General features: G+C 41.4%; 1 protein-coding gene across 1 annotated transcript in view; it reads right to left on the bottom strand.

The window, feature by feature from the left end:
- Positions 1-17,966, bottom strand: part of NAPB (NSF attachment protein beta) — a 172,658-nt gene that overhangs the window by 42,834 nt on the left and 111,858 nt on the right. The window contains exon 8 of the mRNA XM_085612625.1: positions 14,576-14,680. Within this exon, the coding sequence (XP_085468751.1) occupies positions 14,576-14,680 (105 nt within the window). The remainder of the gene's footprint in view (positions 1-14,575; positions 14,681-17,966) is intronic.

Consider the following 17,966-nt stretch of genomic DNA (forward strand, 5'->3'; position numbering starts at 1 on the left):
ATAAGCACGATTGTTCTGGTCACAAAAAGCAGTCGCAATATGTGACCAGAAACTTAAAAGTACTGACAGGTTGCTTTGCACTATTAAGCTTCAAAGTTAGTTGAAATTCGACCTACCGAATTAATATTCAATAGGCAATTAGCAAATTGCAACTCTCTCCGATTGATCGTTTTCACTGAGATAGTGGCCTAAAAGGGATGCAAGGCTGCAGTCAGAGAGTTGGCAGTGATCTCCTGGACCACTGCTTACAACCTCGAAAGTCCCCCACTCCACCAATTTAAAAAATGGAAGGGTTGCAAAATGGACTCCTTCCCTTTTGCGAATGTGTTCATTTGTATGTTTGTAACTCTTCAATGGTTTGCAACCGGAATTCTGGTTAAAAACGAATAGTAATTATGTTAATGACTCAACACCTAAAATAGGTTTCTTAAATTGGAACTAACTTTTTTTGCAGTCATAACAAACAAATCGGAGTGCTTGCGACAGCAAAAAATGTTTTGCACATCTGGTTCTTAATTTGAATATTCTTCATTTCCACTTGGATATGGTGGGTGGCAGGATGAGACTGCGAAAATATTGTTTACACCGGACTCTGAAAGCTTCTTGACTCCATTAGTTGGGAATGGCTGTATAATTTTGTCAGTAAAAAGGCAGGGACATAGCTTAAAGAAGGCAAATGAACCCCACTTGTTTTCGTGCCCTCACGGAATCAGGCAACAATTTGAGAGTTTCCCCTCTTCATCCTATTCCCGTGGCCTGTCCCATTGGTATTAGTCACCTTAAAGCTCAGAGCTTTTTGAACCACTGTTCAACATTTTATGTTTCTCAAGATATGGCTTTTGGAAGTCGAGTTGAACACGAACCCTAAACAAGCAGGCCCACCTGTCCCCAATAGGTATCAAGCTTTCCAGAGTGTACCCCTAATGCTGCGTCCTCTGTACACCAGAAAATCTAGACTTCATCCAGCACTTACCAAGGCATAGCCCCCCTGAGATTTTGGATTCCAACTATGAGGCACTAATCCATCTCCCAATATTATTATGTCCCAGAACATTGTGTGGGGCCAATTTGGAATAATTGCTGTCCCCTGCACTGTGTCCGGAGGCAGCCCTGAAAGAGAAGTTCTCGAACAGCCGAAACCACTGAGACTTGTCTTCTTCACATCTCTAACCAGTAATAGGTTTATTTTGTAGTCTGGATACTTTCTGATAGTGGGCTGTTGGGTTTTCAGCACATTCACTGCAGCAGTGGCTCGTGTCCACTGAGCTATCCCTCTTGAAAACTGACGAGTAGCAACAATCGTGAGAAAAGGCAGACTGCCATGCTATATCTAAGTTGCAAGCATTGTATTACCTCCTGGATTATCTCTAGACTAATTGCCCAAATTACCAATGGAGAATTCTGAGACTGAAGGTTGAATGTTGTAATCCAATTTGAAGGAAATAGCACCTAATGCTTTGAGAGACCAATGCTACATGACATTATCTATGTCAAACGTTGCCAATAAGTCACTGCTTGCTCCAGAGCTTACAGCAAACATCTGATATTAGGCTTTAAGGGCAACCGGACAAAATCTGAGATATACCCTAATAGGTAGAGACTAAGATAGGGATGTGATGATGCCACTTAATTTGGCAAAGGAGCCAATCAAATACTGGGAGGGTTTGTCACCACCCTTTAGGCAACATTTTTTAAATAAAATGTGATCAACACGGTGACCAATATATATGCGACTGTCTACATGAACTAAGCTGTCCGTCAACTTGACACTTAAATTTAGTTTGTTGCGTGATTGCTTAAAATTGTTGCACCCACAAAAACAAACCAATATTACCGTCCCTAACGAATGTACAAAATCTTTAAAAAAGAAATTAAAAAAGTTAATCGAGGTAAATTGATCTTAACCAATACAAATAAAGTTACAGCAGCACTCACAGCCATTAATATATATTATTATATCCAAAAAGGTAAAAGCTAATTATACACATTAAAATATGACTAAAACTTGACTTTCATTTTCTCTAAGAGGTGTTGGCACAACAGTAAAATACTTCCTAACCCTAAATAATATCACAAACCTGTTGAACAAGTTGCATACCTTCAATAACGCCTTAACTGGTAGAGACTCTACCTAGCCTGTAGATTCCTCAACTTAGCCTGTAGATTCCTCAACTTACAGTTATCCCCAGGCGTCAGACTGGATCTGGAAATGTTTTGTGAGGTGTACCCCTGCGCGCCAGTAGAGGGCGTTATTCGGCTCCATTTGGCGGCGGCGGCACTTGAGGAGACGTGCCAGGTGCTTATATGGGCACCACCCCAGCGCACTGATGTCAGTTTCTTTTTTGCCACTTTCAACGCCAGGAGTGCGGACCCATGAAAATACCACAAAGAATGGTGTGTGGAACTAGGGCCAAAAAAAGGCAATCACCCTGTACTTAGAACTCTATATGCGGAGTGAGGGGTATGGGTGAGTCGGTAAGGAATCTGCAGCTAGACCTAGTCTCTACCAGATAAGGCGTTACCGAAAGTAAGTAACTTGTCCATCTGATAGAGGCTTCTAGCCACAGATTCCTTACTTTTGAATAGAAACCCAAGCAATTCCTCCCCGGAGGCGGGTCTGTGAACCAGATTTAAAAAACAGAGAAAATATTGTTTACACCATACTCTGAAAGCTCCTTTGACACCATTAGTTGGGAATGGCTGTATAATTTTGTCAGTAAAAAGGCAGGGACAAAGCTTAAAGAAGGCAAATGAACCCCACTTGTTTCTGTGCCCTTCCTGAATCAGGCAGCGATTTGAGAGTTTCCCCTTTTTATCCTACTTCCCTCTGGCCTTTCCCATTGACATTAGTCACTTTAAAACTCAGAACTTTTTGAACGACTGTTTATCATTTTATGTTTCTCAAGACATGGCTGTTGGAAGTCGGATTGAACAATAACCCTAAACCAGCAGGCCCAGCTGTCCCCAATAGGTATCAAGCCGTCCAGAGTGTACCCCTAATGTGGCGTCCTCTGTACACCAGAAAATCTAGACTTCATCCAGCACTTACAAAGGCATAGCCCCCTTGAGATTCTGGGTTCCAACTGTGAGGCACTAATCCATCTCCCAATATTATTATGTCCCAGAACATTGTGTGAGGCCAAGTTGAAACCATTGCTGTCCCCCGCACTGTGTCCGGTTCCAGCCCTGAAAGAGAAGTTCTCAAACAGCCGAAACTACTGAGCCTTGTCCTTTTCACATCTCTAATCAGTAATATGTTTATTTTGTAGTCTGGATACTTTCTGATAGTGGGCTGTTTGGTTTTCAGGACATTCACTGCAGCAGTGGCTCATGCCCCAACGACAAGCGTATACCGTCTTTGCGGAGGAATGCAACATTACTGATTTTGGGCGGAAGGTCAAAAGCCATCAAGTGTCGCTGCTCAATCTCCATGAATGAAGGTGGAGGGCTGACAGGTTCGGGTGGAGAAACTGCCCCTATTGCTGTGACAGGAGATCTTCCTGAAGGGGCAGCCTGATCGTAAGACCGATGGACATGCTCAATAGCTTGGGATACCTGACATTTCAAGCTCAGTCCGGAGCCACAAGGATGACTTGGGCCCAGTCGTTCCTGATCTGCTTAAGAACTGTCGGCAGGAGTTGTATTGGTGGAAAGGCGTACAGGAGGCCGGCGCTCCACTCGAGTCAAAAAGCGTAGCCGAGTGAGAGCCACCTGGAAACTCCAGCACATAGTACTGCTGACATTGTGCGTTCTAGGCGGTGGTGAACAGATCTAACCAAGGCTCTCCCCACTGTTGAAAGAGACCTTGCATCACCTCTGTTTGGAGACACCATCCGTAATCCACTAGGCATCTTCAGATGAGTTTGTCCACTTTGGAATTCAGAGAGCCTTCATGGTGTTGAACCACCAGGGAAATTCCTTGATGTTCCAGCCAAGTCCAGAGGCACATGGCCTCTTGACAGAGGGTCCACGGCCCTGCCTTGTTTATTAGTACCACATGGCAGTGGTGTTGTCCATGAACACCTGCACTAACCTTCCCTTGATGGAGGGTAGAAAGGCTTTCAATGCCAATCGGATCGCACAGCGCTCCAACAGTTTGATGTGGAGTTCAGATTCCACCGGAGACCAGTCCTCTGATTTCTACCTCTCTCAGATGTCTGCCCCATCCCAGGAGTGACACGTCTTTCACTACCGTCTGATCTAGTTAGGGACAGGAGAGGAGTTGGCTATTGACCCAATCGTGATCCATCAGTCACCCCTGGAGATTTGGACCATGAGGGAGAGATTCCTCTGATGCTGCACTCATGGGAACTTCAGGTCCCACTGCAGAGGCCGCATATGCCAACAGGCATGCGCCTCTAGCAGGATGAAGAGATCATGAGGCCCAGCAGCCTCGGAGTCAGCTTCACCCAAACCAGAATAGAGGCTGAAATATCGGGATCATAGCCTGAATATCCTGGACTCAGTGCAATTTCACACTTATCCTCCTGAAGCAGCGTGTCCAGAACAGCTCAGATGAAAGGGAGCATCTGAGAAGGGATCAGGTGTGACTATAGCAATTTTACAGTGAACCCCAGCAAGTGCAGGCAGTCCCCCGTAGTGTGGAGGTGGGAGATGATTGCCTGAGGCAAGCTCGTCTTCAACAGCCAGTTGTTGAGATAGAGGGAAGACTGGTACCCCTGATTGCTGCAGATGAGCTGCAATCATTGCCATTACCTTGGAGAACACCCATGGGGTGCTGGTAAGGCCAAAGGGGAGCAAAGCAATCCTAAAGTGCTCGTAGCCTACGGTGACCCACATGTAACGTCAGTAGGCCAGCAGGACAGGGATGTGGAAGTACCATCCAGTCTCCCAGGTCCTGGGCACACAGGACATGAACCAGCATGAGCATTTTGAATTTCTCCTCTTTCAGGAAGAAATTGAGAGGGTGCAGGTCTAGGCTAAAACAAAGGCAGTAAGCCTATAAAGCCGCTTTTAGCAGTATACATGCGGTAGTGCCTACCCGTTTTATTGTATGGCTCTGGAATACGGGGTTATCAGGATGCCACTGTGGTTCAGGTGCAGGAGAACAGATTTTGCCAGTATTTGCTTGGCCTACCCCCTCGACACTGCACCTCTTTTCACATGAGGAGTTGGGGTTGGGCTATGTATTTGATCAAGGTTGCACCTCGAATGTTCTGGGTCTCTGTTTGGTCTAACAGTCCTACAACCCTTAATCAGGAGATTATTTACGATTGTATGAGTTGTGAGAAGGACACTTCTATTCCCTTGCTAAAATATGTTCAATCACCTCTAAAGCCACAGGTTAGAATGAATCGTTTACTTCTCCACATTCTTTGACCAAAGTGTATGTTTCCAGAGTTAAAATGCTATTAGTTAAACACAAGGTTGCATCTAGAGAACAAGAGGAACTGAAGAAACCTTTGTTGCGCGCTTATGTCATGGTCCAAACATCACCTCACCTCTAACCATATCTGACTTACTGACTGTTTGATATCTCCCCTTTTCTTTGTTGAGCACCTTTAAAGTACTATGTTTTTATCCATCTGTGATATGCAGTTTGGAGTTTTTATGACTGTTTTTAAATAATTGCTTAAAGCGCGTCTAGATTTGACCTGAAAACTTGCCTTTTTTGAAAGTTTAAGACAATACTTATCTGGACTGTAAGCAGCAAGAAAGAGGGCTTGTCGCCTCCAGTCAAGCAAATTTCTTTTTAAAACGTTATTATCATTTTATATGGCTTAACAATATGGCATCATAAATTTTGCCTTGTGACCGTGCAATAGAATTTTTTTTTTTCTGTGATTTTTGTCTTTATGACCATTAACATATTTGTATATTGCTGAAGTTATAGTTTCAATCTCAAGATGAGTTTTGCAGTCCTGTTTTTAATGTTATGAATGGCATTTTTATATGTGTGAATTTCATCTTTTATTATCTTTATAGTGGTTGAATAAAGATTATTGATTGATTGAAGTGGCACTCTGACTGATGTTTGAATTGATAATAGATTTGTGAAACCATACTAATGAATTTCAATTGAATATAAATAACACTATGCAGAGTTCAAGCATATGAAGTCTATTCTGTCTTGGATTACCTCACAAAAACCCAAGTAACTGTGTTATAAGATGTTGTCTATCATGTGGCAAAGGAAGGAGGATCATCATGGCTTTGTGCGCAGTCATACAATTAGTGAAGCCCCAACATGAAAGCAAATGAATTCCAAACTTCGATCTGGGTTACAAAATTAGATATAAAAATTGACCCATAGACTAGGATTTAGACAGGAATGTTTCAAACAATTACCACTATGATGTGGTAGTGTTGCATGTACATTTCACATGAAATGGGAATGTGAAGAGATCACATAACATTGGAAGGAGATGATGCACCGCTATCACTGCATTCAGAGGGTGGGTGATGGAATGTGAGGCTGTTAAATATATATTAGCCTTACATCCTGGAATAAAGAGCAAAGATTGGAATGCTTTAAATTTTACTCAACTGATACTGCTCTTGGCCAGAGGGATCACTTTTCTGTAGATGAAGAATGAAACATCTGCCATTATAAAATGGGAGAATGATACAACGTAAAAAGTATAATGTAAACCCAATGGTAGTCTGATATGTTGCCGTACATGTTGGGGTTGTTGGGAAGCAGAATTATACTGTTAAACATTACATCTACCAACATGTTTTTTCAGGTTTTTTTTGTAAACTGTTTAACAGAAGCTATCATGATAAACATTGTAATATGTAATTCATCAAAAAGATATTAATAAAAAAGATCTGCTAAACAAAATCAGTTTTGCCATAAAAGAAGGACTATGATTTATCATTTCAGGGAATGAAAAAAGGTGTACAATGGCTAAAAGAAAAACTACTTGCAGTGGGCAGGTGGTAGATAAATTATAGGATACCATCTAGACACTAGTGTGTTGCTCTACTGTGACAACCTTGATAACGTAAGCCATCGTATAAGTTGGGCACTTTAGAGTCTCCATTAAACATTTAAGCACGACAGCACTCTAGACTGTTATCGTAACTTAGATCCACCGCTTCACCTCGCCGGTTTTATGCGCCGGTACAACCTTGATAATGCAAGCCACCATATAAGTTGAGCACTTTAGAGTCTTTATTGTATATTTAAGCACGACGGCAATTCTCCCTTGAACATCACACCGCTATAAACATCATTAATATGCCCCGCATATTTAAACCACACTTCACATCTCTAAATATACCCGTTAACTTATAGTTTACATCACAAACACAACCACCTTTCTGTTTAACCGTATGCGATTATAACTGTGCATCATGTAATTCGTTCTTGTATTATTATACATAGATAAATTTTCATTTTAGATGTTCCCTGACGAAGGCTATACGCAGAAATGCATTGGAACGCTGAACAACACGATGCTTTGAAGTAAACACCAATGTTGCATTTTGGGAAATGAAGTTCTTCCCGGAATATTGAGGATATGATTGTGAAAATAAAAACAATTTCGAACATTAAGCAAGCAAACGAGTAACATATTTACTTATAACCAAGATAAGCTAACTCAGCTACAGACCAGTGCCCAGGGAGACACCCCACATGGGTGGGGTTGCTTCTTCATTTTGAGAAATCCACACTCCTAAGCAGGGAGTGATACCCAGGAGCACGGCACAGATTTTGGAACATTTATGCATCCGCGCAGTGCACAATTGACCCCTATGTGATTAATCTAACCTTCCTGCTCTACAATTGTGGCACGCACACAAAACAACATGTCATATGAGGAGATAACAAACCTCACAGAATCCAAAACGGAGACATTCGCTTTCGCCAATGAAGAAATTTCTAGAATATACGCGCTAATACAAGAAGAAACCACTGAGCTCACTACTAATCGCAGTAAAGAACAGAATATCAGGCAACTACTCTACCTGTCAAGAAAGGCAATTAATCAACGACTACACGCCAGCACGATGATAAGATACCACAAGGCACAAAGAATCCCGAGAGGTCTGAGAATATCTCTAAAACCCTCACTATGTAAGAACACACAGAAATTCACAGAGAGATGGTACGCAATTTTAAATAAATGCTCTCTGGATTTGATCCTACTTATTATCGAAGAACTGTCAAACATATTGGAAGAACTAAACCAAGAAATTTCGCTTATAAAAACTGAGTTGGATAAAACCATGTCCGCTGAAGAACTTACGAAAGTATTAGATGATATCAACAACCAACTTTCCAAACACACACAAGAAGTTAATGAAAGAAAGATCCGCAAATATCGTAGAGATACGATCGACTACAAGATGGGGGAAGTCTACACATGGGCTGACATCTATGCCAAAAGGCGACAAAACAGACCTTACACCATGCACACCGATACTTCTTCTTCAGAGAATGAAACCATAACAAGACATAAACAGACATCTTCAATCACACCAGAAATACCAGCTTCAACCTCCCGTGAAACGCCTTTTTTAGAACCAGGCCGCGAAGAGTAGGACGACCCAGGCGGGCAAAAAGAAAAAGACAAAACAAAAGGGAAAGATACACCCCAAACGAGGAACATCACAGCGGCCAAAAGGGACAAGAACAAGAAGGGGACCCAATAAATAACCTGGTGATCAATATATCTGATTATCACTTTAACGATTTTGAACTCAAAACATTACAAAAGGGGACATCGTTTGTGCCCACAACACAATCTAACCTTTTGGAATTTCATATCAGCTTCTACAAACTTATGAGAAAAATACGTCTACGACATTTTTTCGAGAACATCATCACGGAACAAACCACAGAGACAGATGACCCATTAAGAGGGTTGAGACCCACCAGCACATATGTAGCCCCCACGAGCCACAAAACCATTGATCTATTTGAACAACTGGTCAAACAAGATTTAGCCAAAATTAACTTCCAAAAAAGAGTGCCACATCGAAATCTCAGCACTAAAGAATATGCGACCTTAAAAGCCATATCCAATAATACCATGATTACCTGTCAAAAGGCGGATAAAGGGGGAGCCCTTGTAATCTTGAACACCACCTATTACCATGGACAAGTTGAAGCACATTTAAGAGATGAGAACACCTACATGGAATTGACAACGAATCCTACAGAGGAATTTAAAACGATCCTAGCACACATAATACAAAGAGCAATTGATGGAGGCATTATCAACGAAAAAGTGAAGAAATACCTAACTCAAAATCATCCCAGGAGTCCAAAGTTTTACATGGTACCAAAAATCCACAAAGACCCCATTCAGCCTCCTTGCCGTCCCATAGTCTCGACACGTGGGAGCATACACGAACCAGTAGGCAAATTTTTGGACAGCTACTTACAACCATGTGTTCTTAAAATGAAATCATTCCTCAAGGATACCACAGATTTCCTGAATAAACTCAACCAAATAAACATCATTGAAAAGGAACCCACATTACTCTGCACCATAGATGTAAAATCTCTATATACATCGATTCCACATCAAGCAGGAATAGAATCTGTTGAAAAGGCCCTATTAAACACCGAATATGAAGAAGGCATGAAGGTGTTTTTAATGGAACTTCTACAATTCACCCTTCTACATTCTTACTTCAAGTGGCAAGATACATGGTACCTACAGAAGACTGGCACCTCGATGGGCAACTGTGCTGCGCCCACATATGCCAACATCTTCATGAACACCTTTGAGGAAGAACACATCTTAAATACCCAGCCTTGGAAGGATCAAACATTATTATACTTGAGATTCATTGACGACATTTTCCTAATATGGAAAGGAACTCACAAAGAACTAGAAGATCAAATCATTACCCTTAACCTCATAGATGACAGAATCCAATTCACTTATGAGATAAATGAACACACCATTAACTTCCTGGATGTAAAAATCACCAAAACACCGAGGGGCCTTGAAACAAATCTTTACAGAAAAACCTCAGATAGAAACAACACGTTGACATATAATAGCTTCCATCCTCAACCGCTCAAACAGCATTTACCATACTCTCAACTACTGAGGGTAAAAAGGATCGTCTCAGACTCCGGTAAACATACTGAACAACAAGAAGATATGCTACAAAGATTCAGACAGAGAGGATATCCAGAACATATATTGACACAAGCCAAAGACCGAGCCAACAACCTCACCAGACAACAACTACTTTCGCCACAATCCAAGACCACGACCGAAAGAATAACATGTGTAAGTAAATACTCTACCATGAGTCAACATCTGAAGAAATCTGTCAAGAAACACTGGACGCTACTACAATTGGAACAGGATTTCAAAAACATTTTCATCGAGGAACCAATATTTGCTTAGACCCGTGGTAAAAACATAGGCGAACTCATCAAACACCCAACAACGAAGAAATCCCAAGCTAACCATAAAGGCACTGTTCCTTGTTTAAATTGCAGTAATTGTCATAACATCATCCAGGGCACTTACATCACGCATCCCATGAAAGGCCACAAAATCAAACTTCATGTTACAGCCACATGTGACACATCAAACATAATATACTTACTCAAATGTCCGTGTGGCAAAGCTTATGTTGGCCAAACAGAACGAAAACTAAAAGTTCGGCTGAATGAACATAAAAGCAACATCAGGACTAAACAAATGAAATCCATGGTTGCTCATCATTTCACGGAGGCTCAACATCACAACAGCCAATTAAAGGCTTGCGTCTTAGAGATAGTGGAAAAACAAGAAGGGAAAGACAATCACAGATCATTGTTGCAAAGAGAAAACTTTTGGATATACCACTTAAACTCATTACAACCGCATGGGATGAATGACAGGGTGGAATTCTCATGCTATCTCTAAACCATACGAAGCACATGGACATCTCTTCAACCTGGCTCATCCACCCAAAAGACTGTCCTTGGGTACCATCTCGGACGGCCAGCGTGATCTCTTTGATTAATTGTGAACACAAAGCATGCTGTAAATTCGCTATGTCTCATCGTAGCTCTAACATATGTATTATATCACACACACCATACACACTTAAGCACTCTGTTGTTACTTTCAACATCGAGAATCCTCGTTAAAAAATTTTTTTTGATATCTTTTTATGTTGTTTCAATCCGTTCTTTATCCATTCACGCAACAGACTCGGACAGTCCTCTTTCTACACTTAGTTAACACACGTAAGCACGTCAGTCACGTTAAATTTCACACAACGCGGTAACCCAAAGCCATCACCTCACCGACGGTAGACTCTCCAACGCGTAGACACGCCAGTGTGCAAACAGCGGTAAGACTTTGATAAAGCTAGTAACCGTATAAGTTGGGCACATTAGACTGTTATCGTAACTCAGAACCACCGCTTTACCCCGCCGGTTTCGAGTACCGGTACAACCTTGATAACGTAAGCCATCGTATAAGTTGGGCACTTTAGAGTCTCCATTAAACATTTAAGCACGACAGCACTCTAGACTGTTATCGTAACTTAGATCCACCGCTTCACCTCGCCGGTTTTATGCGCCGGTACAACCTTGATAATGCAAGCCACCATATAAGTTGGGCACTTTAGAGTCTTTATTGTATATTTAAGCACGACGGCAATTCTCCCTTGAACATCACACCGCTATAAACATCATTAATATGCCCCGCATATTTAAACCACACTTCACATCTCTAAATATACCCGTTAACTTATAGTTTACATCACAAACACAACCACCTTTCTGTTTAACCGTATGCGATTATAACTGTGCATCATGTAATTCGTTCTTGTATTATTATACATAGATAAATTTTCATTTTAGATGTTCCCTGACGAAGGCTATACGCCGAAATGCATTGGAACGCTGAACAACACGATGCTTTGAAGTAAACACCAATGTTGCATTTTGGGAAATGAAGTTCTTCCCGGAATATTGAGGATATGATTGTGAAAATAAAAACAATTTCGAACATTAAGCAAGCAAACGAGTAACATATTTACTTATAACCAAGATAAGCTAACTCAGCTACAGACCAGTGCCCAGGGAGACACCCCACATGGGTGGGGTTGCTTCTTCATTCTACTGTGAAGTGGACAGTGGTTCTGGATCTGGCTTCTTCATGGTTGTTGGTTTGAAAATGGAAAACAAAGAAGTGCAAAATACCTACTATGAACAAGGACTCTGGGATGCAGGAATTACAACTTCAAATAAACAGTACAGTAAAAGAAATACAGAATGTTAGAGCAAAACCAAGTTCCAATTTGCCACAAGCTTTGGAAGAAAAAAACCAAAAGGAAAGTGGAGAAAATGGGTGTAACGATTCCAAGAACAACAGTCAACAGGGGCAAGCGATAACATGAGCACCTAAGGAAATGAATGTAAATCAATGAGAAAAAAAGAAAATTGGCTAAAAGATGTCAGAAGATGAGCCAAAATCACACTACTCATGATGATCGCTACTTGAAGCTCAGACGCCAGTTGCTCAGGACAGCCTTTCTCGGGTACGACCCTAAATCTTTGAAGAGGACAATAAAGAGTTAACTGTGAAGAGGTTTGCAGAAGGTCAAAAAGCAGCAACAATATTGTGGCTTGGCTGAGGATGTTGAGTCATCTTCAGAACAAAGCAGTCAGAACACACAGACTTACAGGAATGTGGTGATTAGAGCACACAAAAGAGCAGGAAAGCCAGTACTCCATTGGGTATATATTGGGAAGTGGTAATTTCCAACCCTCTGAGGCAAATTCAGCCCTTGGTGTAGGATGCACGCATGAAAAAAGTGTTTTCTTCTTGCTCTGAAGAATCAGAAACTGCTACAAAGTCACTGTTTCCTCATTGGTACCAAATAGAGCTATACTGCACGTACCATATCACAAGATTAGTTGGAATGGCTGTATAATTTTGTCAGTAAAAAGGCAGGGACATAGCTTAAAGAATGCAAATGAACTCCACTTGTTTTCGTGCCCTTCCTGAATCAGGCAGCAATTTGAGAGTTTCCCCTCTTTATCCTATCCCCTGTGACCTGTCCTATTGATATTAGTCACCTTAAAACTCAGACCTTTTTGAACCACTGTTCAACATTTTATGGTTCTCAAGATATGGCTGTTGGAAGTCGGGTTGAACAATAACCCTAAACCAGCAGGCCCAGCTGTCCCCAATAGGTATCAAGCCGTCCAGAGTGTACCCCTATTGCCGCGTCCTCAGTACACCAGAAAATCTAGACTTCATCCAGCACTTACAGAGGCATAACCCCCCTGAGAGTTTGGGTTCCAACTTTGAGGCATTAATTCATCTCCCAATATTATTATGTCCCAGAACATTGTGTGGGGCCAATTTGGAATCATTGCTGTCCCCAGTAATGTGTCTCCGGTGCCAGCCCTGAAAGAGAAGTTCTCGAACAGCCGAAACCACTGAGACTTGTCTTCTTCACATCTCTAACAAGTAAAATGTTTATTTTGTAGTCTGGATACTTTCTGATAGTGGGCTGTTTGGTTTTCAGCACATTCACTGCAGCAGTGGCTCATGCCCCAGCGGCAAGCATATACCGACTTTGTGGAGGGATGCAGAACTTGCAAGTTAACATTACTGATTTTGGGCGGAAGGTCAAAAGTCATCAACTGTCGCTGCTCAATCTCCATGAATGAAGGTGGGGCGTTGACAGGTTCGGGTGTAGAACCTGCCCCTACTGCTGCGACAAGAGATTTTCCTGAAGGGGCAGCCTGATCGAAGGACAGATGGACACGCTCAATAGCTCGGGATACCAGAATCTTCAAGCCCAGTCCGGAGCCACAAGTTATAAGATGACAGATTGCCTTAGTACACCACCCTCCTCTACTTTAGAGGGGAAAGGTGGCAAGTCAAAACAGAAGCAGAAGCCAACATAACCCTACTTCTCAATATTGACTCCCATACTGACATTATAGTAGGGGTCCAAACTGCCCTTGCTTGTCACATTTTCCCACCTTGGTTGGGACACCATAACAGGTTCCCGCAAGAAGGCCAACAGTCCATCATCTGAAATAAAACATATAATTGGAGTAATGCTATGCAAAACAAAACCAGTTTTGGATGGGTCTTGATTAGTGTAGGAAACACCAGATATCGGGCTTGTAATGTCCAGGCAGGGTAAGGTCAGGGAGTTCCTGATCTAAGTATGTTAGTGACTCAACATAAAAAAAGCTGCCAGAATGTTGGATGAAGGGGTTTCATGTGAGAACGGCAAGTATAGTTTGTGATTATGTTTGGGGTGGGAGGGTAAAAAAACCAGGTCAGTTTCGCACAGGTCATAGTAAAATAAAATGCAAATGTTGAAACTGTACAGATATGTAGAAAGGATCATGTTTCACTCTGCATACATTTGCCATAATTGGTGCAGCATTCTCAGTGGTCTGATTATTACCTTGTAGGCAATGACAAAATTTTCATAGTCACTAGTGACTGTTCCTAAGGTGCCAGGGAGAACAGACTCGCTGGATAATGGACACTGATTAAACACTTATCCAAGTGAAGTGAAGAAGCATTGACCTTTATCTATGAAGTTTAATAATTTATTTCATTTCTTTTCCTCTGAAACAGCCACAACTTTGGGTATGGAGATTACTAACCTTAGCATTTAGCTCATCAACAATAAAATGGCACAACGCTGCTTTGAAGAAATATTCTTTTGCACTGTACTTCAGCAAAGGATTGTCCATAGTACTCGTTCCAATCTGGAATAAAGTGTTAGACAAGTTAGGAGTGCCCAAACACTGCAAATTCAAAGTAAACACTGTTGAGATATCAATTATGAAAAATTACCATACTCAGGAAATAACAGTAGAAGTCACTTGCACAGCATCAGTCATTGGAGGTATTTTTTAGGTCTGGTCTAATGTCTCTACTACCATTCATGCCACATCTTTAGAGATTCAAGAAGAAGGAAAGCTGAATGCCTTATGAAATTTTAAGCTACACAGCTGGCATACGAAGAGGCATGCAAGTGGCTTGCATGGTGTGTGGATCTTTGCAATTGTATAATCCATTGTGGAATGTGGCATCTGCTGTTTAAAAAACACACGCCCTGCATCCACAGAAACCATTATGTAGGCTAGCATTGGCGGTAAGAGCCTGTGCATGTTGCACTGCCTGAAACATGTAATGTATTTCAATTGTTGTTTAGTGACTCATATCTTGCCATTGTCCAGTTAAAGCAATGTACTGTAAGGGATACCACATGCCTCTGATATTTGTAAACTTAAGGTTAATGGAAATAAATGTTTCAAAGTCAAGCAAATCAAGACAACAGTCTGAGGACAAAGAAACAGTTTGTCATAAAATAATCATAAATCTGTTCTTCCACCATAGACTGAATACCTCCTAGTGGCCAATAGCATCAAACAACCCCAGATTCAAGCCCGACTTTCCATCTTAAATCCGCATGGCTTCACTCACCCCTCCCCCCCCTATGCTGAGACCATGCAAAATCGCAGGCATTCCACCTTGACACGGACCTCTCTTTCAAGCAACACAATGCAAAGAACACCACGATAACTTGGTTCTTACACTCCCTCCAGAAGAAAGTGAAGCCATTTCTCCTGGAAGATGACTTCAGGACAGCCATACATGCCTGTGGATGGAAGAAACACTCTACTCAGTGGTCTTCTCAATAATACCCTAGCACCCCTGAAAGGAATCGCAGTGGCACGGCTGAATTAAGGGCTCTAAGAAATTTGTTCACATCAACCCCATGTTTAAAGACCTACACTTGCTCCTCCTTGCAGCCTGAATCTTCTTCAAAACCAGCTGCATAAGATAGGCCTAACAGGAAGACCCGAGATTACCTGGAAAATAAAATTACCCACATCTGGGGAATAATGGCAGACCAAGACCTCGAAATTGCCAGACTGGAGTCAAACCATTGCATAAATATTTTTTAAAAACAACGCATAAGGCAAGCCTTCTCTGGTCAATGCTCCCAGGATCTGTACTAGCATCCCTGTTAACATCAGATGAACACAAACTCAACTACATCTCAGAAAAAAGCTGAAGTCACATCTCTTCAGGAGTACTAAACCTGGTAGTTTACCATGGACCTTTTCCCCCGAAAAAATATTTTCCCAGGAGCCATGGCCTTGTTCAGCAATCATTTGCTTTTGAGGTAGGTTTGCATTCTACAAATACCAACATGAACATACTAGTTTGAAATAATGCCAAGCATCTCTTCACACTAAAACACCGCTTCCATGTGCTACATATGAAATTGGGATCTCTAGCTCCTGTTTGTTTCTTGAGTGGTTTCATAAAGTCCTAGGGAGTAGCTCACAGATCTATACCCAGCACATGACATCTGCAGACAATAAGGTATAATCAGTAATGGATGAAGAATAAAATGAGTATTCTCACTTGGGTGGCTCCTGTAGATCCCTCAAGACATCTATCAAAACAAAGGTCTCCCAAACAGAGCATCACTGCTATTTAGCCACCTCTAATCAAGTACCAGGCCTCTGCAACCTCATCACTTTCAGATATACTAAAGTCTAGAATTGTAGGTATGTAAAAAGGCCACCGATGGAGTAAAATGAAATGTTTCTATTTCTATTACATATCCATGCTTTATCAAAATGTGTGACTTTGATAGTATTAACATCCTTGCATCTAGACTTTAAAGCATACGCAATGACCTGCCCAGCATTACTGTGCAATCTGATTTTCAAAGTTTAGGGCATATTCAGGAGTCGAAGTAGTTTTTTTTACCCATTGTCCTATCCCATTCTAATGATCTTGCGACACATTTGAGATTCCATGGTGTCGGTATCACCTCAGACATTTAAATGTCACTTACATGATACTGCAGGATAAATTATCAACTGGAAAGCTCGGAAATTCAAAATCTTTTCCCACCTCCCATTTTCAACCCCCACAAATTTCACTAAAGAAACCCTGTTCATGATGCAAATTACTTGAAGAATGTCTGCCACACAACCCGATCCCATAAATACTATTAACTAGTAACACTGAGGCAGTCTGTGTTGTGTGAGTCAGCTGAACCAAATGTAATGTGCAAGTAGTTTACATTTGGCTTACAAATTCAGTCAGACTAAAACAGTATTGCAACATATGCCCCAAGCAAACATTCACAAATTAAAAACTACTGTTGGAAAGCCTATCACATTCCAGTACCCTTCTGGTCACTGTTGAGATAAAGTTGCTTACAATCAGCACCTCCCTATGGTTAGTACAAGCCACAGTGAACAATATTTTGGGGCCAGTCATGACCTCAGAAAATGGGTTAACATGCATTTTTTTTTTATATTAAGGTAAAGGAAAACCCTTAATAGTTGATTAAATTGAAGATATAGAGATGCATCATGTGTTCTACTTCACAGAACAAACACGGCAGCCAATCACTACATTACCCAAAGCAGGGAAGAAAATACGTCTAACAAAAATGCAAAATCATTACAGCCAGGCTAGACTTGGATGGTGGCTGTATTGTTTTTTTTTTTTTTTTTTAAATCGTATTGCTTTATTGACCGATTCCTGAAATAAACAGTCCAGATCAATACAAAGCAATTAAAAAAAAAGGATATAATTAGTGTAAATATTTCCAATATTTACCACATTTTCAAATATCTCTTTCAAGGTACAATTAGAACTGGACAGATGAATAAGATATGCATCAGATCGCTTGATGGACATGCACAAAGAGTGCTGTGTTGACATCTAGCACTAGAAACTGACCAGCTCCAGCCACTGTCTTCTGTTGGCAGCTCACCAACGTCACCTGAGGTTGTAGTCAGACAGGTACCAAGTAGTTCCCCATTTAACTGAGTGAAACAGAGTTGCTTTGCGCCTAATCATACCACAAATCAAGTGTGGGAACCAACAAGGCTGCTGTAAAATTGCAAGGAGATTGGTGAAGTAGCTTCTTCATGCTTTCATTCAGCCATGCTTTCCACCCGCACTTTCCTAGCTTCAACCATAGAGGGAGCATAGCTGCTCATGCAACATAACATA

This window comes from Triturus cristatus, chromosome 6, assembly GCF_964204655.1.
Source record: "Triturus cristatus chromosome 6, aTriCri1.1, whole genome shotgun sequence".
Taxonomy (NCBI): domain Eukaryota; kingdom Metazoa; phylum Chordata; class Amphibia; order Caudata; family Salamandridae; genus Triturus; species Triturus cristatus.